We start from the raw sequence: 26641 nt of genomic DNA, 5'->3' as shown, positions 1-26641 counted from the left end.
AGCCCAAGATATCACGTGCATTATACACCAACTAGGCCATTTCCGGAAGAGGTCATGCGGTGTTTACAAACCGAAGCTTAAGGATGCTTTTCTGGAATCAGGTATGAGTATTCGAAAGCGTTATTCTAAATTATACAGTGTGATTAAATCGCAGTAAGCATTACTATCATGATTACAGTTCTTACTAAAATGGTCGGGCTTCGGAAGAGCCTACATCGGAAACCTTCCTGAAAACACATTGCTCTTGCAGAACACGTTGTCAAGTTTTGTTCTGTGTCTATCTGCAGCCAATGTGGGTGATATTTTGTAGTTTATTCGTCGCGCTTAATGAAAAATGTGTGGATAAATACTCACTGTGTCTTTGCCTCTTCCTTTTGGAAAATGTGGGCATAGAAAGTACCTCTTCAAAACCTTCCTTATCTTCTGATGTATGGTGTACCTTGGAAATAATGTACGTGATTGTGCTTCCTTTTAATACCTACAACTATAGCTCCATCCCTTCATGTCATAACAACTATATCTTGCGTATGAGGATCACATCGTTTGTTCAAAAGTAGTACTGGAACATCTATTGCCTATATATGTAATACTAATAGCATGCAATGCATCAGGTGAGTTGTGAATATTCTTCTAGGTACAGTTTCACATAGAAATATCAAGAATTTAGTAGTTATACTATTACTAATAATACACCTGATGGGACAGCACTTTTTTTCACACACTTGGTTTGCAGACAGTGTGGAACGAAGTTAAAAAATGGAGACTGGAAAGGAACTAGCTCTAGATTCTCTGGAAAAATTGAAGCATATGTGCAGGTTGTTTAGAGAACATGGTAAGTGGCTTTTGTTTATCTTTTAAGACAATCAAGAAAACTAATGTATGATACTATGATACTGATAGAAAGCTCTTCTTGCATTCCAGAATTTTGAAATTGAGTTGTGGTTATTCTGTGGTTTTCTATTGTCTCTCAAAACAAAACAAAAATTTCTTATGGATTACTAAATTTACAAATTTTTATGACTGCATTTCATCGTTTGTAATTCTAGTTAGTGTTATGTCAATAATTTTGTATAAATAAAATTCATGTATTTAATAATAATAAAAGTCTGCCTATATAACACCATATCCATGCCCTATAGGGAAGCTCAAGACGCTTCACGAATGATAGTAGGTGGTGTGAAGTCAAAATAAGGTGACGACATGACAAAATGATATGGGCTGTAGCAGACTGTGTCCTCTGTGCCAAAGGGCAGTGTCCACATATAGCATGAGTACCCTGGTCAACAAAGGTCAAGGAGATATCAAACCTGCAGAACTGTACCAGTCATGAAGTCTGCACATTGAAAAGGAACCAAAGCCACCAACAAGAAAGAGGCATCACAGTCCAAATGCATGATGGCAGGCACATCAAAAACATGCACAAGCACAATTCCAATATGAAGAAGATGTCGTATAAGACAAAAATACCACAGAGCTCTGCCCCCTCCAGCCAGTTGGGTGAAGGGACATCACTCTAATATGATTACAATATTATAATAATAAAGTTAATTTGTATAGTGCTGTATCCCAACCAACAGGCAAGCTCATCCTGCTGATCAGTGTCCATGAAAAAAGTCACAATGATGCAGTAGAAATTTGGCTAGTGACATTAAATTAAGCAGCAAAAAGGTGATCATCACTTGAGTTTATTTACTTAACTCAGTTAAGGTCACTGCCAAAGCAAGTGAAACTCAGTAGATCAGTAGTCCATTGACTTTCCACTTTGATTTAGCAGAGAACATTATGTACAATCTTACTACAAAAGTGAAGAGATGAGCAAAATGCAGCTGAGGTAAATAGATCAATACTGATATCCAGATCAAAGTATGACCAGAGCAAAGAAACAAAATTAAAGAGAGTTGATCACCTCAGCTTATTAAACAAAGGGAAAATCACTCTCACAATGCATAATTTTAAATTAACAGAGCGCATTTGTACTTCAAATATTCCGTTAATCAAGTTAATGCAAAGCTGTGGATAATTCAGTAAAGATGGGTGGTATGGTTCAGGGATAGTTTGCTGAGAAGTGCAGTGATTTATTTCTTTATTTCTTCATTTGTGTGTGTATGTTTAACAGGAGATACTATTGCAAGTGGCCAAGCAACATTGTCTTTGACAAGCAATATCCTGTTTGAAGTGAATGAATGCTTTGAGAGTCTCGAAAATAACCTTTGCCCTCAGCGTATTTCCATACAGTCAGGTGACAGCCAAAACTGGCATCAAAGAAATGAATTAGGGGAATGGAATGATTATCTTCAGCTCCTACGAGATGTTTTTGCTTCAGCTATAAATCTTAAGGTTTGTTAATAAGTGCTTTCAGAAATATAACATCTTCAGTACTAGCTGTACTGTCAGTTTAATTAAAAATTTGGCAAAGAAATGAACAAAGACTTCATATTTTTAAATCTTATTATTGGTGTTTCCTATCTATTAAATTCAAGGGTTTCACACTTCCGGTTAAAACTTGGGATTTTTAGACAACATCCCTCCCCATCTCTTATATAACCATGCTTTTGGTTTTATTGACCAGTTGTAAAAAAAAGTAATCATTAATGTAAGTGTATTACAATTATGATTTTGTTGACTTATGACATTTTTTTTTAAAGCTTGTAAACTGGTATGAAAAAAAACCTGAGAAAAGCTACTTTTTTGACACTCTTTGCATACCTGAATTTGATTTTTCTGAAATGATATGCACATTTCTACATGGTATAAAATGCTGTGTTTTATTGAATGATTTGTTGAACTTTCTCTTCAGCTGCATAATGGAGGTACAGATTCTGTGGGTGCCAGGTGGGGACTGTCCCCTATGTCTATGTCCCATTCTGTGCATCTTGGCTGCTTTTCCCATCTGCAGCATCTAGAAATTTCATACCTTCCAATTCATCTACTGCAGAATCTACTGACGTTGCGTCATAGACTTGTTTCTTTGGTGGTACATAACTGCCTTGGACATAATGCAAAACTTCAGGTAAGGACTGAATGATAAGAGTTGTATTTGTTAATATTTTGTTTAAAATATACAACACTTTTTCACATATAATGATATATATCACATGTTTTTTAATGACTGCTTGTGAGTGTTTAGCTAATACAGCTTCTCATTTCAATGTTGTAAATTGCTATAGTTCTCAGTACATCAACAAACAGATTGATGTTCAACAATTTTCTGTAGTCTCTCCCATGGACTTGCCAGCAACCTTCTCTTGGGATTTTGCTCTGATAACTGAAAATAAGTAAAAGCAGGCAAATGAGCTTACTACTCACCCCCTCCCCACCTCACCATACACACATCATTATGCCCAAGCATCTCAGCGAAGTAAACAAGATGTGCTGCTTGGACAAATTCACATTGGTGGCATGAACAAGAGGTGGAGAAAGGTTTGCAAGAGCATGACCAGGTGTTAAGTGCCCAGCAGTACCAGTGTCAACATCAGCTTTTATCTTGATGTGCCTGGTGTCATATTTTAGTGTTTTCACCTGACCAAAATTAGACAGCTTGCTGGCTTCCGAAATGAGCAGAATGATAAAAGGACATCTGCTAGGACTGTTAGATAATAAGCACTAATGTGGACAAAATGCAAAATATGCATATATCTTTAAAGATTCTGGTCATTATGAACATTTAGGTGGTGATGTTCTCTGGTGCACTTTTGTTTTGTATATGTCTGCAGCAAGAAGTAAACAATCAAGATCTTTAGAAATAATTTTTTAAAATGATAACTCTGTATACATCATTTATTAAGTAGCTATGATGGACAAATTATATAATCATTTCAGGACCTGTTGGAACTGTGTGACCAGGAAGTATCAGTCCCTATGCACTGGTCAGCACTCAAGACCCTCAACCTGAAGTGTAATGTACTGAAGGAACTTGATGGGTCTTTGGTTAGTTGAGTGTGGAGTTTGTAATTGAAAGTTGTAGGGTTTCTGCTATGATATGCATGTAACTGATAAATTATCTGCAGTGAGCCTTACATAAACACAGTTCCACTAATTTTTTTATATGTATGCATCAAATTCCAGTTTATCACACCTATAAATAATGTATATATGCATGCAGTAATCATTTTTTTTTTAATAATGGACCTTTATCTGACCAAAGCTTGTATATGTCTTTGCTTTAACGAAAGTAACAGCATTTTTACTCAGCATAAATCAAACTGGAAGTCATAGCAACCATATCAGATGATAATAACCTGCATTTCACTCCTGACAGCAATTTATCTGAATCCAGCCTCAAATATCTTACAGGTGTCAAGTTGTATTGATGTTTGCCTTTGATTGCAGAGACTGTGTCCTGTCTTGGAGACTTTAGTTGTCAGTTTGAACCGACTGACCTCAACAGATGTCTACCTTGGGGTTTGTAATTCTCTTATAGAGATTTTTACTTCTCTATTTGGAAACATTGGTATAGTCAGTTTTAATCACAGATATTTTTGAGTACACTAATGCTATTGGTTTTCAGATTTTAAAAATGGTCCACAGTTCATCTGCTCTTTATGCATTAACTTGAAAATAATTGATACTCTTGAACTGAATGCATAACAGGATGTGTTTTCTTTCGTTTTGTTTCCTTTGTTGCAAACAGAGCAAAATTTTCCAAATAAACTATTCAGGAAATATAACATAGTTTGTGATGTGAATCAGGACATTGCGTGCTTAGCCTGACTTTTTCTGTGTTAAGATTTAAACAATTTTGAGTGATTACTGTTTTTTTTAACATCAGCGTATTATAATCAACTTACACAATATCACTGTTTTAGACCACTTTTAAAAATTTTGCAGTATCTCATGGAACTTTTAAGGGTGGATTTGAGATTTAATCGTCTACAGTCTTTGCCTATTTTGTCTGCTACTGTAAAGAGAAAGCTTCGTGTTCTTCTGCTGGGTGGAAACAACATTTCAGACTTAAGAGGTATGTGTGAGTTTGTTTTTGCACACATAGCTTTGTGCATGTTTTGTGTGAGATGAGAGTATGCACACACACACACAAGCTATCTTAAATGAATTTGCATAGATATCCTGTATAATACACAAATTTGCTTCAGCTATTATGACAAACTGTAAGAAGCAACCTTTAGATATTTTGTATGCCCTCTTTCTTTGTTTTGCAGACTCTTTTATCTTATTTACCCTCTTATAATTTGCACGCACCCTCAGACACCCACAAAAGATGTGACCAAGTATTCTGTATTCTAGGAATGGAAGAACTTGTTTCGCTGGTGGAGCTTGACCTGTCTGAGAACCTTATCAGCACACATTGTAAGCTTGAACCTCTAAAACACCTGCATCATCTTCAAAAGGTTAGAAGATGCTTTTATTCTAGCTGTAACATTTTTTTGAAGACCTGAATTAAAATACATTATTTGAATACATTATTTAAAATTATTCTTTTTTGTGTAATGAAAAACATTGCTTTTATTTAGGTTGCATGCTTTATGGATGACCTATGAAGAAAGAGGATTTATATTGGTTATTGTTCTTCTGTTAGCTTGACTTGAGAGGTTGTCCAGTCAGCATGAGAAAGAACCACAGAGTTACAACACTTCAGCATATGTCGTCTTTAGCTTTGCATTTGGAGGTTTGTTCGTCAAGAAATTGTAGAGTTGAGAAGCACGAGTAGACACCGAAGTGTGTTCATCTGTGTGTATGTTATTTGTGTTTTTGCATGTATGTATGCATGCACATTCAGATAGGAGGAAAAGATAAGGGAAAGAAAAATAAATTCAAAATTTTAATGTATGTGCATTGTGGGGTTTATTCATAAATTAGTACTTTTTAGGGGAGAGTTAACTAAAAGGTTTGCATCTGTGTTTGTGTTTGCTTGTATTTTAAATACAATTTATATTATATTATTATATTATCTGTGCTTTATTTATATTAAGTTTTTAATATTCGTGGCTTTGTCTTAAACTTATAGATTTTTGTGGATTATCATTTTCAGGTCGCACTTGATGGATGCCTTGTTTCCAGTAAAGAAGTTAGGGTAAAAAGGCTTATGTTCATAGATTGATGTGTGTTAATTTATGATAAGGTATAAAGTGTGTAACACATTTCTATGAAGCAGTGAAGTGAAAGACATTATGATTTTATGGTTAGTTTAATGATAAATACATGTACATTTTTGTTTATTTAAATTACCTGAAGGTGTTGAATGCTCAGTTTATTAAATGTGTTAAATTTTGTGAAGTCTTTGTCAGGTTTTTAAAGGTGACCTTTGTGTATATAAGTTAAAATCTGATTACTTTACAGAAAGCACAGCTGGCTTCAATGTATTACTCATCACGACACGCGGTACCAAAGTGGTTCAGGACATCCACACAAAACAGCACCTCTCACGGCATCTTGGGCAACTCCCGTGCTGTCACCAGCAGTATTGCAGAAAGTTATGCAGGAGAACCAGTTCAGGTCTCTTCAGTTCTTGTTGCCCGAGGAGGTAAAAAAAAAGGACGTAAAGCTCGAACAACTGTCATTGCAGACCTGGACACATCAACTGGAGAGTTCTCATCTGGAACTGATACCCCACGTAAGTCTAAGCCAAGATCATCTTTTGCAGAGCATCAAGTAGCAACTAAACTGGTAGTGCATGGTGTGCTTTTAAGTAAAAGTAACTCTCACCGTTGCATTGGTATGTGCATGATCACTGGCAAGTTGTGACAAAGGTTGACGTTTTCCAAAGACTAAGATCTGTTTGTTTTTTTCAATCAGTAAAATTTTCAGCAAGATATACTGTATTTTAATTGTTTTAATGCTTTCAAGGATCATCACCTCGAGTAACATCAAAGTTGGAGGCTGTTATGCAAGCTAGAAGAGAAGAAGTAAAACAAACCCAGCAGGAACTAGAAAGGATGCGTTTGCAGTATGGTGACAACTGGCTGCAAGCCATCGTGGATCAGAAGAAACTACCACCTCCTACTTATACCAGAACTGCTCGTACCTCTGTAGGAACAACTACAAGCACAACTTCTTCCATCCAAAAGACCCAAGCTCCCACCTTCATACATACTGATCCAGGTTCTGTGCCTTCTACAGCTGCTGCATATCCAGATGTTTCTGTAGAGGCATGCGTGAAGGATGGAGTAAACGCTGGGAAGACAGCAGACTTTTGCACAAGTGTTGAGAGTGGGGAGCATGAAGCTAGTTTAGATATATACACTCGAAAAGTCACATCAGAGCTGAAAACTAGGGAGGACAAGGCTGTGGATGATGTGAAAGCTGCTGCTTTGACCTCTTCTCCTTTCTCAGATTGTGCAGCTGGTGATGATACTAGAATCAGCAATGATAAAGTCACAATTTCGCTGTCTTCCTCTTCAAACAAAAATAATGTTCAAGGGGACAGCACTGTTGCTAGCACTAAAAGCCCAGCCAAATCTGGAGCAGTCAATGGAGGATTCTATACAGATGAATGTGTGATAACCAGAAAACATGATCTTGAAGGAGAAAGGAAAAAGGATCAGACAAATGTGTCAGAGGGGCTCAAAGATAGCGACATTAGTCAAGAGCCAGGTAATGATAAAGACATTGATTGCAAGAATTGATTTTAGTGTACCTGAGGGATTCCATAGATTTTTGATCAGATTCAAATTGAAGAAAGAGATAGATCTTCTTAATTCAGTCCCAGCAAGTTATTGTTGAATATCTGACTCACGAATTGAAATCTTTGTAAGGTACTTCCCAGATGTTGAAAATATAATCCAAATATTTTCATTACAAGCAACATTATTTCTCAAACTATATATTGGTCTCTGGTAGTTGTGTAATCTTCTGCTGTGGATTAAACTGTATTTGGGTCATGATTTTACAGAGGGTCAGGGTGAACCATTTATAGTAATTCTACCAGAGAAAAACAATGACCATTTGATAGTGACAGTATCTCCTCGGTTTATTGTTGAGAAGGACATCAATGGACGACTACAGGAAATGCTTGATTTGCAGGTATGTATGACATTTTGTCTCAGTTTGTTTCATTTGTCCCTGTGGATAAGTGTGTTGATGCATGTGTGTACGTTTGTCTGTATGGGTAGATATCTAAGCAGTTTGATGCATGTATACTTGTCTGAATGTTTAATGCTATGTTCAGTCAGAAATTTATATTTGTGGGTCAACCTATTACGTGAAGATTTGCAAACAAGAGAGAGAAAGGTACAAAGAAACAGGATTAAAAAGAGAAGACATGCAGTGGTGAGAGAAGCTCTAACCATATTGAACTCATTCAAAACAGACGAGAAAAAAAAAAAAAACCCTGACGTGATTGAACATTTACAACAGTAATGTTGCACAAAGTACACCTACCAATCTTCAATAAAAACAACCATCATTCAGTATTTTAAGCAGCATTTTTTAAACATTAAAGTACTGTGATTTACAAGAAATGTAGTTTTTGTTTCCTTGTACTAAATTCAAATGAAAGATGGTCACTGTAGGGAATGGTGAGCTCCTGTTATGAAAGTAGATTATCAGGCAGAACTTTAAAAAAAAGACTATTCACACAATGAAATATTTTGTAACATTATACATTAGACTTCAAATACTATTTACTACTATGTCATGTTTGGTTGTTGGAGTACAAATCCCTGTTAAATTGAATAACCGGCAACCATGGCTCTTGATTAGTTGACTAGTTTAGCTGAAAGTAGCTCATAGAAAAATAATCCTGGAAGAAGCCAAGAGTTTCTTCCCTTATATATTCATTTACCTGTTTGTGACACTACCCAGTTTGCATAATGGTGTGCAAAACATGCTGTAGCTATGAAGACATTAACTTCTGCAGCAAAGAAGAGTTAAAATGTGAAAATGCATCGCACATGCCTTCTAAATGCCACTATTTAGTGATTCTCATTTTGTACTTGAATTCATATTTTGTTTCGTTGCCTTTTAAAGTGCATAACCTCTGTTGGTATTCTCATTTTCCTTTTATACAAACCTGCTCTATCAACAGTGCCTTATAAGTGTAAAACTGGAAGCAGAAGATGACACAGTCTCCAGCATCTATGAAAAAAGCTCTCCTTTTAAAACAGACAAAGTCTTAACTGTGCGCATGCAGTTTGACTACATTAGAAAAGATAGACGCAGCCGTGTGTATGTTATGGAAGACCGCAGTAGTGCTGAGGTAGGTATATGTATATCAGTTCACTCATATTGTAGGTGATGGGTTTCTTCTTTAACTTTACCAGATGACCCGATCATTGGAGTTTAAGGGCCACAGCTACTCATTAACCAGACAAATTCTTTGCCCTGGGTAGTAGGGGGGGGGGACAGCAGTCCCAATTGAGTGCTCTGCCTATCAAGCCCAGTGCTTCCCTCAGTCTACTTAAAAAAAAACCAAAACATTCTTTTACAGGGGTTAGGGATAGGTTAACCAGTCTTTTTATTTATTTTTGAGGCTACACATATGTGAATTGTGACATCTTGTTCTTACAAAGAATTCAAGGAATTACTGTGTATGATCTCATCATCTTCTATCTGCTGATACAAATGATATAGATGTACACTGTCAGAGGTGGAAGAAAGGAATTCTTACAAATTATTGTTTGCTATTAAAGCTTTTCACGGAAAACCAAGATTGTGGGGAGGTTTTTTTGTTCAAGTTGCTTTCAAGCAAAGTCTTTGGCTAATACTCACCCCCTCTGCATGTTGTGATGCTTATTTTCTTCCCCGAGGAGCTCTCAGATTTGCGAAGGTTGGATGGAATCTCAGTAATCTGGTCCAGGTTTCCAAGGCCAGTGTCACAGTTCTGGAGAGAAGGACAGACCTATCATGACATCTACAAGGCATTCCTCTCCAGGAGACCCCAGCTTTTGAAGCTTACCTGTTTCCTTCAGACAGGCTTTGCGGATGGTAGTGGGATGAGGACTAACAGCTACATATCAATGTCTTGGAGATGAAAGGTGTCTGGGAGGCCTCAATATCTGGATGGCCACGTTTGCAGGGCCAGGGAGTCTAGATTCTGTCCAACAACTCCATGATAGTCACTTGTGGTGCCAAATTTCCTCTCTTTTTGCAGGTGGATGTATACAAATTTGGATATGGAGTAAGGATCACAAAGTTCGCCCCTTCAGATTCCCTCCTCCGCAGCTTTCAGGGGTCACCAACAGAATGGTCTCTTCGCTCTTTAGTGTTTAAACATGTGCCAAACGTTTTTTAGCTGCTAGTCGACCCATTCACCACTCACTGAAACATGAAGTTGCCAACCTTTGTATCTCCATTTCCTGACCCTCTGGAGTGGGCAGTCAATGTACTGTCCATTCCTTTGGACAGCATACTGCCATATGCATATCCTGTGATGGCGTTTCTCCTACAAATCCTGGCCAAGAACTTGACAGGACTCGGGGTTCTTGGTGGCCCCAGACAAGTCCTGGATGGCCAACCTGTTAATGCTGGCCCAGGACTTCCATGCAAGCTCCCAGCATTGCAGCACCTCCTGAAACAGTGTCTGCCCCTGTTTCACTCAGCACCAGACAAGGTCAATTTTCACGCCTGGGTATTATCCACTCAGCTGTCTCCAGAAAGTTCTTCTCGAGTGAGGCAGTGGATTCTTGCAATTGTGAAGAAGCCTAGCCTTTCAGCAGAATGGCAGATATAATGACTTCTCTTGGGTGGCACTCTATCTTTTGGGGGGTGTGCTACTTCTGTAACCTGTCTGCTCATTCCACCCATCCTGTTTCTCGTTAGCCCAATTTCGGCTGCTCAACGTGTTATGGCCCAATTCTAATGGTATGTGTGGTGCGGCAGTGAGGGCAGTTGGCAGAGCCCTCCTCCTGATCGTTATTCTTACATGGTTGGATCATCAGGTAAAGTTAAAAGGAACTAAAATTTTTATTGTTAATTGTCTTTCTTTGATGATTACTAGACGACCCAACGTGAATGCCCTCCCAGCATTCCCTGCTTCTGCCTTGAGGGTTGACAAAAAGACTGCTGAATCCACATGGAAGGGTTTTTTTTTTTAATAGTAGTCTGAGAGCAGCATTGGACTTAAGGGGAGAGCACTCAAGCTATTGGGTCTGCTGTCCTCGACTACTTAGGGCAAAGAAATCATTTGGAAAACTCCTGTGGCTGGCTTGTCTGATATTAAAGAAAGACAATTTACAATAAAAATTTAATTGTTAAATCCTTTTTACTTAAAAAAAATCCAGTATAAGATGAATTTATTGTCATTTTCAAACAAATTTCATAGTTTCTTGATATCTGTTTTTATCCAGCAATTTATGGCACTGGTACAACCATTTGTCAGTGCCAAAGAGCAAGCTTTGTTGGAGAAAATGAAGACAGAATACCAGGTATTATTTTTAATGCTACTCTAAAAATATGCAAGAATAGCAGGTGTAATGCAAGTAAAAAATCTTCACTTTTGTTTAGGTGCCGATGAAAGTGTACATATATTATGTGTATACTTGATTATATACAAGCAGTGCAGTTCATAAGTTAAATATTTCCAAATGTGCCTGATTACTTTTGCTCAAGTAAACTTTATCTGTCATCTTTGTAGTGTCTAAAGTGTAGCAAAGTGTTCACATTGGAAAATGCACGCAAAAGCACTCAGGAGCTGGGAATACCTCTGAGAGGCAGCAGCAAAGGTTTCTCTGATTTCACAGTGAGTCTTTGTGGATTTAGTTGAAAAGCCAATAAAGTAAATCCAAGAATCCAAACCAGAACTTGATATTTTCTGCAAGTACTTTGTCTTGCTTAGTTGAGTTAGTTGGAGCTGTAATTTTCTACCATAGGTCTTCGCTGTTGGATGCGTGAAAGGCAGCAGAGAAAAGAATTTCTTCAGATTGTGGTTACAGAAGATCTCTTAATTAAGACTGCATCATCCTGTTCATTGAAGTAAAGTTTAATTACTTTGAAAAAATTAATGTAAAGACATTTTAGAATTACTGCTTTATTTTCGGTCTTTTACACAGATTTTATGTGGTTAATATTTTCCAGATGAAGTCAGTCTCATGTGTCCAGATTGTGGTAGTGATCACATCATTTTGTTGGAAAACAATGGACAGACAATTTATGTGCCTGTTGTTTCACTTCTGGCTCTCTCCCTTCTACTAGAGGTCTTAGCGTTATTGGCCGTAATAAGAGTTTTGAGTAAGTTACAGATGTTTAAGTGTTATGAATAAAATGTTTACAGACTGAAGCACAAAAGATTTTGGTCGGTATGGAGGATTTAAAATCTTGAAAATGGTCAGAAAAATCTGGAGTTTTTAATTTTTGTTTTTGATTAATCATAATCTTTCTGAAATTATGACTGTTAATCACATTTCCTTTTGGTGCTTTTGTTTTGTCAGTAATTATTAAAGAGGGAATGTTTGAAATTTGTTACTTTTATTTTTGTTATTGTTAATTACAGCAAGAAAAAAGAAAAACCAATTAACAAAAATTGAATAAATGAAAGTAGTATAAATTCCTGTATTATTTTAAGTTAAAAACCACAACTTTGAAAGCTTTTTGTTTAAAATGACAAGATATTTGCTTTAAATTACTCTTCAGTTAGTTTTTCATTTAGTTTTCTTAAAGTTCACATGGGACTAATTATGCAAGGCTGAACTCTTGCTATAGAGTGATTGACTTAAGTTCACTTTTCATTGTTACAGACAGCTTATAAGTTCTAATTCATGGAAAATCAGCCACCCACTGTATAAAGAGGGAAGAACAAATTCTGAAAGGAGAACTTCAGGTAGCTTCAGGTCCTTATCGCCCATCAGGGACCATTCATCTGCAAATAAAAGAGAGGAATCTAGTACAAGATCAAAATCGATTTCTTCAGGATCCTCAGCTTCTGCGCTGCAGGTACAAATTCTATGATTTGTTTAAGGCCTTGGTATTTATTGTAATTATCATTAACATTGTTTTATATTTTAGTGACCAACCTAGTGTTTCATTTGCAAAAATTAATGTCATATAAAAAGAATGTAGAAAATCTTTCAAGTTTATAAAACTTTTTTTTACATTATTTTGGCCATCATGAACTTATATTCTGTTAGCATTCTTGTTCAGATTGCTCAAAGAGACATAGCTTTAAATAAGAAATATAATGAAATTTATAGATTTTGTAAACAGCTTCTGACCATACATTTATTCAAGTGTTTACAGAGAATCTAAATCCATTTGATATTAATTGGTTGCTGATGAATGCAGCAGATGATAAAGAAAATACAGTGTTATTACCCAAGGCGGGCAAGGAAATGTTAATTGACATTACAACACTTGCTCTTGCTGTTCAGATCCTCTATAAACCATAGTATTATTTCATATACCTTTTCCATTCGAAAGTTTTAGCATCACAAAAAGCAAGGGGAAGACCTGGAAGCTGGTTTATTCTACCTTATATCTTAACTCAGATATAGCTGGAATTAGATTGGCATGATAAGAATCTTGAAGGTCACTGGAAGTTTGGAAAGCTCCATAAAATGATAGATATATGCATGCTGTATTGTTTGTTCTTTGAAAAGGTGCAAAGCGGGCGGCAACGGAGCAATGCATTCTATAATGAGCCTTCACCTGGAGACGCACGAATGCGCAGTAATGCATTCATTTCTGACTACAATCATTCTGAAGGGCCCCAAGAGCACATATTTCCTCACAATTTGAGTAGTTTAACCTTTGCTGAGCATGGCTTTCAGATTCAACATAGTCTAGCCCCTTCAGGCATTCTTCACAGTCCCTACATGGAGGATACCAACATTATATATGACCATCATGCAGATTCAGACCTGGAAAAGGCTGGCTCTAGGGTAAAGGTTTCTTCAGCAGAGAGTGACATAACCATTTTGCACAAGCCTGACAGTGTAGCTAATCTGAGCACTTGCTCATTTCCTGGCAAAGATAGTGAGTCTGTCTTAAAATCCAGCCTGACTGAGTTCCCTGACATGCTCAATACTGTGGACAGAGCTGGTGACCTGGAAAACAGCAACCGCCTCAATTCAAAATCAGCAACCGAAGAAAAAATATTCAGTCTGGCTTCCCCTACTCCTACAAAAGATCCTGCAAAGGCAGAAAACACTCCTATTGGAACACCATTGTCTAGCAGCATATGTAGCTCCATGGTATCCAGCATATATCAGAATTCACTGCAGCCCAGTGCCAGCACCACAGCCAGCGACACTGGCAGCATTACTAACAGGGGTGTAGTATCTGAAGGGGAGATAAACACAGATTTGGATGAGGACAGAATTAACACTGACTGGAGTTCACTGTCTCTACACAAGCACTCTGTCACATCAGAAGTAGATGTGCTAGCAGTTGAGGAGGTAAGTGGACTGCAGCCACTTTGATGGGAGGTCTAGTGCATGCAGCCTATAGTGTGCTGTTCACATTGCTGTTCACATTGCTTCAGCAGGCATGAGTAGCGTTCATGAGTTGGGGTTCTTGGTGGGTTTTTTTTTTTTTTTCCTATTTACCATTGGCTTAAGATCTTGCTTTGGAACATTTCAATTTGACCTGTACTTGCATGCTTCTCTTTACCAAACGTGGATTTGTATTGATTTTGCTTCGCTTATTCCATTTTTTTTTTAAATACACTTGCTTAAGCTTAGTACATTGGCACAAACTGCATGTTTGCAAAATATTGGTAATGGATTTTTATTTTGGTATGCACTGCATATTCTTTTTGATAGCATGTTTCCTGCGTGTTATTTTATTCATAATTATTTACACAAGACCCTAGTGTAATTGCCGTTTATTCCTACCAGTATCCTTTTCAGTTATTTTATTAATCTTATCACGTTTCATTTCCCCTTTCTCCGGGCATTGATGTGTTGTTTATTAGTTTCCCTATTCCTGCTTATTTGGAATAGACTATACCCAGTGTGTTCTTAGCATGAAGTGGCATTAAATTTAAAAAGGCAGAATTAAATCTTTTTCTGTTAATTTGAACCATTGAAGGCCTACTTACACAGATGTTGTCTTTTATTTCCTGATTTTTATTTTAAAATATTGCAATATATTTATCTTTTATCTTTAGGAGATTGTATTAGATTATCATATCTGGTAATGAAATTTTCTTGGGGAACTTGATTTGCTCATGACAGCAAGGTAGGGTAAGCTAAGGAATAATTTTATCCTTATACTGCTGACAAATGTTTAATTACTTTCTCTACTGTTTAACTCTCATCCAGGCACTTTTATAAAGCTTCATTTTCATCTGTCATTTATTTTCTATCTGCCTCACATTTGCTTGATTTTAGTACCATTTACAGTTTTTTGTATAATGAGTATAAAACATTAAAAAAAAATTAGTTCACAAAGACTGATGGACTGTGTTTATGTGTTCAGGTGTGCAATGTTTACATTTTTAATGTGCAAAGTTTATAATACATATTCCTAGTACATTTTATAAATAATGCGGAAGTACTATTTTATCATAACAGAAGATTTCACAAAGCAGTTGTGGATTATTAAATCAATTTGCATATTTTATGCATATTATTCACAGTATCAGCAAACATAGTATGTTAAATTTTATGTTCATCGAAAGAGCCTCATTCATAGCCTAGAGAAGAATTTTGTACTGTAGGCACAGACTATAATGCACATTTTTATTTTGTGGAGATGGTTAAATGTCATTTTTTTTCCCATTGCTTCTGTGGGATTCAAATAGAATAATAGATATAAATTTTTGCTGTTAGAAATAATGAAAAATGATATTTATAGATTTCCAGGATAGCACTTGTAACTTTTTTGTTCAGGTACATACAGTAGAAACACTTTATAGTGAAACACCAGAAACTGATGGTTGCGACAGCAAAGAATATGACTTTGATCGTCTGGATCATCGAATCACCCTGTACCTCATGATGAACAAGTTTGACAACAATGAAGAATTCAGATTCAAAGTCAAGGTTTGTTGTTTTATTATTTCTTTGACTTGCCCAGATGACATGTCATAGGTAATAGGCTACATTTGCCTTTTAACCGTTGAAAGTTGACTCCCTTGACAGTGAGAACGCAGGTGCTTGGTATGTGGGGCATTCCATTGGTCAGGTGAGCAACAGCCCTCAGATAGGTATAAAGGTGGGAGCAAAACTAGCAGTGCAGTTGTTGGGTGCCTGATAAGTTAAGATGCTTGCCACCACTTCAGTGCAAAGGTCATTGTCCGGTGGCGCAATGGATAGCGCCTGTCAACATTACAGTGGCGGTTGGCAGTCCTGGGTTCAGCTCTCGTCTCAGGAACACTGTTCTTTCTCTACATGTTGCATTTATTTACAGGGCTGGCTGCCTTGCTGTGATATAGCCTGTGTTTCTGGTTTGGCGTAAAACACCTCTTTCCCCCAGATCTCATCTCAGGACACTGTTCTCATGTGTGGGTGTGAAGGGTATTTCCCTAGGTACTCTGTTTTCCTCCCCTCTCTATCATCCCTCCTCCTCCACAGTGCAAAACTGCTTTTAGATGGAAGTTCTTTCTAGTTAAACCAATGATCAAGCTCTACAGCAGTTGTTTCCGTTGGCTATAGTGGCATTTGCCTCCTGCCTTACTGTCTGCTTTTGAGTCATGTCAGTCGCCCATCTGACTCTGTGTACTGTATTCAGGTTTTGGGCCTTAGCCCTTCAGTCATTTTTTTTCTGTGCTTTGCTTTGAGCTGCAGAGACTTTAATTGAGAAATACCTGGCAGCTTCAAGGCTCTGAAGGGGAAGACACCAAAATGACTTTTCTTTTGTCATCTTGCTTACCTTTTCTTTTCATTGAACTGGCCTGCTAACTTGCTGCTGCTACTACTTAATTGTCTTCAGTGTTGCTTGTGCTCTGCCATCTACAAGTCTCTTCTTCGCAAAATAGACTTTTTATTCAAAAGACAAGAAACAGAGACTTTACCTTATGGCTAGTGCTTGGTAGTACTCTGTGTCATTATGTCCACCACAAGGGCTCAAGAGGAATGTTCCAGCTGTTCACCTGACTATCAAGCATCCCACATGCTAGTCACATGCTTGTTTACTGTCAGGGAATCAACTTTTGATGGTTAAAGAGCAAATCTAGCCTTTTACCTTCTATGGTCATGTCATTTGATAAGTCTCAAAAAAAGAGAATTTACAAAAAAAAATTTCATTACTCAAGACATTTTGTCAACCTTTATGACCTTGTGAACAATGTATTAGATAAAATCGTGATTTACGACACTATTAATATTGTTTTAATTAACAGAATATCAGTACATGCTGCAATGGTAAAGGTAAAGGTCATCCCCTAACCTTTTTCTGGTCATTGGGGAGTGAGGTGTTAGAGACCTCACTTTTGCTGCAATGAATGCTTTTTGGAATGATTTAAAATTACAAACTGAAATGTCACCTTTCAAACAAATAGTAGTTATTTTAGATACGTACCTGATGAAATAACAGGTAGTTATTTTAGTTTTATACATGACGAGAACTGCAAGAATGTCAATACTGCCTGGCTGCACTTCACTCCCATCTTCCTGTATACTTTCAGGTGTTTGTAAGTCAGTACATGGTGGAAGATGAGTGGGAGGCTCTTTTGATTGCTACCAACATGAAGTTATACGTCTTCCGCATCAACGACTCTGATATTAGGTATGTCTTGAAGGACAGAATAATATTCTTTTCCCAAAACCTTTTCTATAAAATAAAGACAGGTTTTCAGAACCCATGATAAGTATTTAAAAAAAATTTCTATCAGGCTTATGGGTAGGTATACATCAAACTCTGCTATATCTGTCAAATATAATTGTATGTTGGACCTGAAAGTTTTCTACAGATTATACCAGAATTATAATTTTCCAGGCCCTTAAAATGGACCTCAAATTATTAGAGCCTTTAGTACTGCAAACTATTTGAACTTTTGTTGGTGTTTTTCATCCTGTTCACAGCACAGCCAGTATACAAGGTGACAAGAAGAAAGTTTGCAGATTTGTAATGGGGGTGGTTTGGGAAATAGTTTTGCAAGGTTTTTAGTATGTAACAGTTCTTGCTGCATTTCATCAAAAGGAGCTTGCCAGTTTTTTGCATTTTTAAGGGCATGTATCTCTCTGGTCTCAACAAAACATCAGTTTTACATTTCTTCTTTCATTTTCAACATGAAGAAATGAAGGCTTTTGTGTCTATACTGCAAGCATAATTAAAATTGCACTTTTTGGCCTTTCCTCGTGAGACTGCTAGAGCTAATAATGAAGCCACTTTCTGTTCAGTGAGGATCCCTCCACTGCATTGACTTGTAGAGACATTCAGCCACTTGGGGAGCTGAAGCAGGTAGCTTCAGGACTGGGCCAGCAAACCGTGAGATTGGAGTTTGTCACCGATTGTTCCTCATACACACTGATCTTTCGAGACAAGGAGAAGACGCAGGCTTTCATGCAGCGCCTCTGTGGTAAGTCATTCTGTATGAAAATGTTCAGTAATAAGTGATAGTGGTTGACTGTGATGGCAGTTTGTCAGCTGTTTGTTGCAACTGGAGAAGAGGGATACCTTTTTTGTTTGCACGTCAATCCCATCCTTCTCCAAGTAGTTCTATTTCTTCAAATTTGCAGCATAGCAGTGATATGAGCTTGATTTAAAAGGTGGTGGCGGTCATTGGATTTCCAAATTAATTCATCAAGACTGGGCTAGACAAATATGCCAAGCCCCTTTAGCCACCATTAAGGCTAAGCTTTCCACCTGTGTCCATCATATTTAATGATTTTTACAGTAAAACTAACAAAAAGGGACAAAAGCCAGTCATTTGGCTAGGTAAATAACATTTGAAAAGAGTTACATCCCTTAACTTAGGGACAGGAAGATGTTAGTTTGAAGATTTGAATTTTTCCAGATGGGCCTTTGTTTTCAAAAACTATGGGGACACGAATGCACATGCAGTTCACTAGCAATTTTTCATCATTTTCGAGTCTATTTTTTATGCTCGTCATCATACATTATGTTTATTAATTTCTACATGAAGTTCAAACCATTAAAATCTACTGAATATCAGACTAAATGTTGCAGTGATGATTTTCTTTGAATTATAAACCTGTATTAAAATGTTCCTTTTGGAAACACAATTTGTTAATACTTAATTTGATAATACAATGCTTAATTTAATAATACAATACTTAATTTGATAATGCAATACTTAATTTCCTATGGATTTACAAGAATATTCAATTTCACAAAGGAATAAGGTAGTAACTGTTTCTTTCTCTTAATTTTTTAATTTTAATTATAGTTTTGATTTATCTTCTTTACATGCTTAGTTAATTTTTAGGATTGTGTGAAAATTCTTCCAATTCGTGCATACCTGGGTATCAAAATCAAAGGTTAAGGCAGCGGTTCTCAACTCTATTTGAGTATGTTAGGATTGATTTAAAGGTATGTTTGTGCTCACTCCTTGTATACTCCTTATGTAAGGCTGACCTGGACACAAAACTGTAACAACAGGAGCAGCAAGTTCCTGTCAGACACCATTTAGTAAGTGACCAACTTATTGATTTGTGCTGATTAACCATGACGCAGGTTACAGCCTGGAATATTTACCTCTTGTTTTAACACAGATCACCTGACCATGTATGCCATGGAAACAAGCCTTCCAATGACAACTGTATTCATTGAGGATGTTGATCAGGCAACCTTGGAGAACCTGAAATCAGATGTTTTGACACGCAGTGGTCGTGTAGAATCTCTCAGGCTATACACTCTAGGATACATTGCCAGAGGTGATGAATTTTCTCATATAACAAATGCAGATCTTATCAGTCAGTCTGTATCTGGTATCTATTCATGCATTAGCAGAACAGGATGCAGTTTGTGGCTGCGTCAGACTCACTCTAGTGTGCAGTTTAGTTTATTGTTACTTCTCGAGGAGCATAGGGCCGACACAAATGTGTAGTATAGGAAAAGAAATCTGTCACATGTATTGTTTTTCGTGCTGGAAATATTTGTCTATCCATTGAGCTGAGAAAAGATCACTCTTTGCATCCTTATCTATTTAGTCAATATAAGCAATTCTTTGAGTTGGCAGCATAGAAATTTGTTTTTTGGCCAGAAAAGCAATATTTTTAAAGTCAATAACAGTGTCTGAAACAGTGAAGACCAAACTAAATAATTTTTGGTGCAAAATGTTGTTCTGTCAGCAGATACACTTGGTTCTTCATGTAGTTTTCAGGATTGGCTGTCACTTTATCACTAGTTATTGCAGACCTATTTGATTTTGAAACCACTCCATTAAAAAATGAATGAGTGCCCAATCAATAGGAAAAAAATTTTAATTAGCTGGACATATTGCCATGATTGGCTTCTATTACTTATCTAACTTTTCTGGTATTCAGGTCACAACCTGCACAGCCCTATGGCGTTTGTAATGTCTTCATCAGAAATTTGCCTGGTACGCACAAACCACCAGTGGCCGACACCACGGTATCAGGCCCCTGTTACAGTAGACACAGTTGGAAAGCAGTTTGTTGTTCTTGAACGACAAAAGATCAACAACATTGCCACACTTGTGAGTAGCCTAGTATGCCCATTCACACCTTTCATTTTATGTTTTTATCAACTGGTGTAACTGCTTGTGCAGAGCATTACCATTTAGGCCAAGTTTTGTCTGAAGAGAAAACAAAGCAGAAGTGGGGATACTTTGTGAATAATATGGAAATTTAGGAACGAGGTAGCTGTTATAGAAATATGTGCCCACAGTTACTGATGTAGAGGATTTTCTCCCCATTTATGCAGACCTGGCATAGTGACAACACAGCCATGATGCGCATCACATTCTTCAATGAAAAGTCTGGTGAAGAGGGTTCTTGGATCATCACCATGGAAACAGAGAAGTGTGTCATGCAGATGATAGAGGCCATTAGACAGCCATGGGAGGAGGAATTTGCAGTTAATATGGATGTCGAAATTGCTTCATTTGAATTGTCTTTTTGAGAGGGCTTTGTTTGTTTTCCATGTCATCTACACTGCAACAGATGATATTACAGAATAACGGTGCCATAATGTGCAATATCAGGAACTGTCTTGACCTGTTGGTATGCAGAATGTGGCAGTATAGTCCAGAAATGCAGAAAAATATCTCAATTAATGTAATGATACTGACATTCATCATGATCTAATATCCTTATGTAATATTAACTCTTCACAGTTTTGGAGTGTGAGTGCGGATTACAGAGCTAACATGGTGTTTTTCGTCTGGTTCCATTGTCTGAAATTTTGTCTCACATGTTTACCTAATCAACCACTCACTTGTTTTCTCACACTGTTTTCATTCATGTGTGTGCATGCTTTAGTGAGTGACTTATTTATTACTTGTTTTCTCTAATGAAAGGATGATGAGGTTTTTTATTTTTCTGAGCAGCATATTTGTGCAGGTATCTGTGAAAAAAGAACAGTATTCCAGTGATGTTCATTACTTTCGACTCAGTGATGTTCATACTGAAGACAGCCAGTATTCACTGGACGAAGTGTCTGTTGTATATTTTACTATTTATGAGTCAGTCTTTCTCCTACTTTTATTACAATGTTTCTAAGATAGTGAATGGAGCACTAAATTAGTCTGGTAATGTCGCTGGATGACTACAAATTGTGTAGCATAATGTACACAACAGAGCTGGTCCTCTGATTATGATGATGATGTCAGGCATACATAGCTCCATACATTGGAGACAATTCTTCTCAAAGCTTTAGCTTGATCTCTTGTGATGAGCACTCTGATTGACTGAGAGTGAAAAATTGTGCAGATAAACCGCTGATATGGAAAATTTGCATTCATCTTCTTGCAGCTTGATATGCTTTACAGCTAGTTTGTCAAACCATACAAATGCTGAGGTGTACACAAGCCTACCAGGACACCAATGTGAGGATCATAATAAAAGCAAGGAAAAAACTTGCAATGGAATTGATGCCATAACACAATAAATCTAGAGGATCTCTAGAAATTGGACAGTTGGTAGTTCCTGAAACATTTCAAGATGATTGCATGCTGTGTGTATTTGTGCATTTCTATCTTGTTTTCTTGAAAATTGTTTAGTGTTATGCTCTGATGGTTCCAGTGTGCAAGAGATTTCAATGCAAACTAGCATGCTACTTTTAGGCAAGCAAACCTACATTTATTTTTTGTGTATAAACAGGAAAGTTTTCTCTTGCTGTGAGCTGCATTTAGTTTGGGTTGCTAATAATCAGTAAAACTTTAAAACTTCTGTTCAGTTTTCAACTTGTTTTCTTTGGATTGGTAGAAAAAGTTCTCGTAGATGTAATGTGGTGTGTATACAGAGTCTACAAATAATGGTTTACTTTGGTTGTTCAACACTGCTGGAATGTATCTGCACATTGATTCAAAGTGTCTACAGTTTACAAATGACTTTATTCCATTTTTCCACAGGAAGCAGATTATCTGAATTAAAGTGGCAAGACTACTTTCAGTGGAATGTCTCAAACTGTTACCTATAATAAAAGGAATGTCTAAGTCGAAATATGAACCTTAACAGAGTTGTCAGAATACCCTCTGCACTCATCTCCCCGTCTTCCCAGCAGTGCATGTTTGCACAAACAGGAAACACTTTTCTACCATAAAATTTTATTTATTCCGACAGGAAGAACATTTATCATAGGCAACTGACAAAGATTCGGTACTTTTGCAGAAGAATGTTTATGTGGAAACGTACATTTGTATGCACTAAAATTTGATGCGAAGATAAAACAATTGTAAGTATCCCTCTCTTTCTGTGTGCATGGGCATGTATGCAAATTTCCTGCTGTTTTGCTTAATCACCCATTGTGGAAACTGCTTTCTTGTAGGTTTCTTGTATTTCCCCTAACAGGATTTCCAGGGTCTCAATCACAAAAGTTTCTGAAACTGTCTAATGTTTTAAATGACTGCGAAACAGCAAAAGGTGCCAGAAATCAACTGGCCTTAACAAGAGCTGTTTATCATATATGTATGTGTGTGTGTTTTTTTAATAGACAAAGCTCAAACTCAGTAAAGTCTGTTTCCATGGTGAACAGGAAACAAGCTTTGATACTATTAACTCATGACACTGTCATTGATGGGTTGTCATACATAGGGTGACTGTGGTGCAGCATGTGGTCAACAATTTCGCGTTCCTCGTGAAGACTATGCGCTCAACGTTACCTGATAAACATTCACAAAACATGCAAAATTTGCCGCTCTCATCCTCTCCTGCCTTATGGGAAGAGGCGTGCACACAGTCAGGTGATTTTACATCATCCAAAATTTAACGATTTCATAGAATCAGGCCGAAACATTTTCTCTTACAAACCTAGCCTCCATAACCCCTACCCTCTATCCAGGAAGGTTTGTACCTCTAAGGTCTTTGTTGCGGGTGGAGTTTGGAGGTGGGGGCGTTTCCAGTATTTAGCTGTTGCTGAGGTGGCCTTACTTAGTCCACAGCTACCTTCAAGGTAGCTTTATACTTAGTCCATGTCTACACCCTTATTGACCAAAATAACTTGTGTTGTAGCAGCTCAGTTATTCCTGGGTTATGCGTGGTATAGGCTATTGACTGCTCTAGAAACTGTTGCTCTTGTTGAAAGGCGGCAAGCGATGCTCCTACCTGCAGTAGCACGACCACATGGCTTGAGTCCTGCTGAAGTATGCGCCCAGGCTTACACAAGCCCACACACACACACCCGTCAACAAGAAGATAAGAATAAGAGACGTTTCTTGGATGCAAGCTGCTCCATCCTATTATCCTTCCTGCTTGACTGTATCGAGCAGCATCACTTCTTGAGCCATGGGGGCTGCTTCAAGGCTTTGGCGAGGCACACAATATCAGCATTCCTCATTAGAAATAAATAATAAATAAGCGCAGCATCGCGCAGGCGCCCAGCAACACTCGGTCAGAACGTCCATGCTTTTCTTACTGGGCTCTGGCGCATGCAACAAGCTCAGCGGAAACGAAGTTCTCGGATTCTGACCATCATTTCGGTCACATGTCTTTTCAAAAAAAAAAAAAAAAAAGACTATGCATGGAGGATGTGACGTCATGCGCGCCCTTCAACAACTACGCGAGTATACAATGTTACGTGTGTCTGTTCACTAAGCGCCAGAAAGAGGATGTGACGTCACACCCCCGTCTCCAAGATGGCGTGCTTGCTAAGGCGCTCGGCGTCCATGTGCTCCCAGCGTGCCCTGTTGTTGAGAACACCTTCCAGCATTGGTCGAAAGGAGCACTCCATCTTGCTCAGGGCCTGGGTAAGGAGGGGATAAGTCGAATTAGTTCAGAACAACGGTTTTGCGGAGAAATATTCAATCAAAATGTGTTTCACACACACACCTGTGTATGGTTGTCACGTGCAAAGAACGTAAATACACACATGCGTATGTAATATCTATATAATACAATTATAATGTAATAAATATATAAAATATTGTACAACGTTAGATTACACATTGCACAAAATTTGTGTGTGAATGGGAACGAGTGAACTGATGGAACTGGTGAGGTAGAGAAAGAATTTAAAAAAGAATAGGTTAACATGTTTTCTTGAAGTTCCCACCTTGTAAAGAGGAAGGCAGATGCCGTCTATCCATGCAAGCTGCAAGCTGGCCACCTCATCTTGTTTCTCTCTGTCCATACAAGCCTGCACATGATGCATGGTCAGCAATTTACAAACTCATCAAACAAAGGGGGGAATGTACTCGACGGCAAGAATAAAAGGTCGGTGCCGGTTGGAGGCCTTCCTGAAGGGTGGGAAATGTTCTCCACCCACACAGCAATTGCTCGGTGGCGCCTGATTTATCAGGGGAGGCAATGACGGCGGAAGGCAAGAGCTGTGCTCAGACTTCCACATGCTGCAACATGGACTACATTTATTTCCCCAACGACCTCTAGGTTATGTGTCTTTTATCTTTTACATGTAATATCAGAAACCATCATCGCTAGTCACTGAATAAAATTACATTTTATGATGCAGCAGTGTTTCGCTCAGTTAATAAAAAAGTTGGCGTCGGGAAAACTAGTTGAAGTTTCGAAGTACACCATTTCTAAAATTGACATTCTGCATTTTTGAAGGACACAACAATCCCACCAATGTTTATTTTTGGCTTCATTCAACATTATTTGCTGCTTACAATGAAGCCGCTGCGAGCTAACCCTAAAAACGCCAATTAGGGGTTGTCCCCAGCAGCACAAAATGTCGAAAACATATGGGTCCTATAGAAAGATTATTTGGGCATGTACGTCCTTCACCCTGGGACATGTGTTTTTGTCCTTCTGTGCTTCTAAGGTTTCAGATTTGATGATATGAACATTATATTGAGAACGCTTATCTTGAAGGAGCTGTGTGAGCGTTGGAAAGTTCTGGTTCTCAGTATTTGTACACGCCACGCCCCTCAGTGAAGGTGCACAAATGATTCTGCTTCCAGTATTTGTACAAACCACACCCCTTAGAAATCTTCACGAATGGTTTCATTTGCACAAACCACGCCCCTCAGTCAGCTGCACCAATGATTTTACAAAAAAGTATGCACTCAAAGTTTTCACTCCACCCCTCTCCTAAAAGTCTTCAGTTTAATTTATTGACAGGTTCTTTGAACCTCCAGTGCTGCTGATCAGTGAATTTTGTCTGTGTCCATCTGTCACAAATCAAAGAGGTGGCAGGCCTACTATCCTCAGCTTAGCCTGCTTAATAATGTAAGCTTTCCCAAGCCTACTTATTAACTTGTTTAATCTCTTTTTTTTGGCGATAGGATTTCGCCAAAAAGCGTGCAGGAACGAAGGACTGTGCTTTGGAGTTTTCTATTTGCCCTAAACAGTTCGAAACATCACAGCAGAATGTCCTGTATGGTCCACTTGCTTCCTTTTGCGAGGTAATTGGATAATAACCTACGAGCATCAGGAGTTGAAGGTATAGTGGGGTGAAAAATTTTTTTCTAACAACAAGGTAGAGTTCTGTGCAAGATACTATTTCCTAAAATGTGGATGAATACTTCCTTTCTGTATACTTCTGATGCATTTACATAATTTGGGGGAAATAGGGTCTTGCTTTACCCAAGTCATGAAAGAAATTGCACCCCTTTAGACCTTTAAGAGAAAAGGCATGCAACCGACCGAAAGAAGAAATTATACATATATAGATATATCAAATTACTGAGTGGTCGAGAAAATGCGTACCTGAGGTTGGAGTTTTAACTCGTTTTTCTCCTTGTCTCCTTGATCGAAGAACTCCGTTACGACCAGATCAGCAGCCTGCAAGTGAAGAAAGGTCAAGATCACCTCGGGCAGGGCCATGCAGGACTGACGGCGGGGATCATTAGTCGGACAGGTCGACAGCAAGCTCTTAATTAAAACAATCCAAGTCGACACGAGGTTTGTCGAGGTCCGAATTTTTATTAGCCGGCAGTCAGGGCGGAGCGCCAGACACGATCAGTCAACATTGTGCACGGTAAACACGAAGCTCGCAAATATCGCTTATCTACCCGTACACCCACGGTGTCTCTCACCTCCTGTGTGCGCGTGTGTGTGTGGATGTGGGGGTGTGTGGATGTGGGTGTGCGTGTGTGTGCTTCTGCGTCAGAGAGAGGCAGAAGTAGGTGGTGGTGGAAGTGTATGGTAGAGAAGAGCAAGAGGCATTGAGAGGAAATGGGAGCGAGTGAGAGGGATGGACAGAATGAGGAAGCGAAAGAGGAAATGGTGGAAGCTAACGTTTCTGGATTGATACGTATAACTAACAT

At 38.1% G+C, this 26641-nt stretch overlaps 3 protein-coding genes across 9 annotated transcripts in view; 2 read left to right on the top strand and 1 right to left on the bottom strand.

Moving 5' to 3' along the window:
- Positions 1–32: 32 nt before the first annotated feature.
- LOC112556360 (serine/threonine-protein kinase 11-interacting protein-like) lies at positions 33–12765 on the top strand. Of its 3 annotated transcripts, none has more exons than XM_025225301.1 (18): positions 33–101; positions 734–832; positions 2117–2337; positions 2798–3010; positions 3820–3927; positions 4330–4401; positions 4828–4957; positions 5242–5345; positions 5534–5623; positions 5987–6028; positions 6295–6568; positions 6802–7548; positions 7847–7977; positions 8981–9151; positions 11241–11318; positions 11528–11630; positions 11965–12120; positions 12627–12765. In XM_025225301.1, exons 2-18 carry the CDS (start codon positions 757–759, stop codon positions 12635–12637), a joined length of 2727 nt encoding a protein of 908 aa, XP_025081086.1. In that variant the 5' UTR covers positions 33–101; positions 734–756; the 3' UTR covers positions 12638–12765. The 3 variants fall into 3 exon arrangements, with proteins under 3 accessions (XP_025081086.1, XP_025081087.1, XP_025081088.1); XM_025225302.1 differs by having other exon boundaries at positions 11528–11633; positions 11968–12120; XM_025225303.1 differs by having other exon boundaries at positions 46–101; positions 738–832.
- On the top strand, positions 12633–22145 carry LOC112556363 (serine/threonine-protein kinase 11-interacting protein-like). The gene is made up of 8 exons (XM_025225309.1): positions 12633–12822; positions 13485–14282; positions 15720–15872; positions 17456–17556; positions 18171–18349; positions 19506–19667; positions 20280–20452; positions 20680–22145. The coding sequence occupies exons 2-8, from the start codon at positions 13548–13550 to the stop codon at positions 20875–20877; spliced, it is 1701 nt and encodes a 566-aa protein (XP_025081094.1). The 5' UTR covers positions 12633–12822; positions 13485–13547; the 3' UTR covers positions 20878–22145.
- A 360-nt stretch (positions 22146–22505) lies between these two features.
- LOC112556361 (dual 3',5'-cyclic-AMP and -GMP phosphodiesterase 11A-like) overlaps positions 22506–26641 on the bottom strand; it is a 101746-nt gene continuing 97610 nt past the window's right edge. For all 5 annotated transcript variants that reach the window (XM_025225307.1, XM_025225305.1, XM_025225306.1 and 2 more), the window contains 3 exons: positions 26082–26156; positions 24466–24549; positions 22506–24156 (listed from right to left, as the gene is read on the bottom strand). In XM_025225307.1, coding sequence (XP_025081092.1) covers positions 24031–24156; positions 24466–24549; positions 26082–26156 — 285 coding nt within the window. In that variant the 3' untranslated portion in view covers positions 22506–24030. The remainder of the gene's footprint in view (positions 24157–24465; positions 24550–26081; positions 26157–26641) is intronic.

Source organism: Pomacea canaliculata, linkage group LG2 (assembly GCF_003073045.1).
Source record: "Pomacea canaliculata isolate SZHN2017 linkage group LG2, ASM307304v1, whole genome shotgun sequence".
Taxonomy (NCBI): Eukaryota; Metazoa; Mollusca; class Gastropoda; order Architaenioglossa; family Ampullariidae; genus Pomacea; species Pomacea canaliculata.
This window is presented reverse-complemented; position numbering and strand designations above follow the sequence as displayed.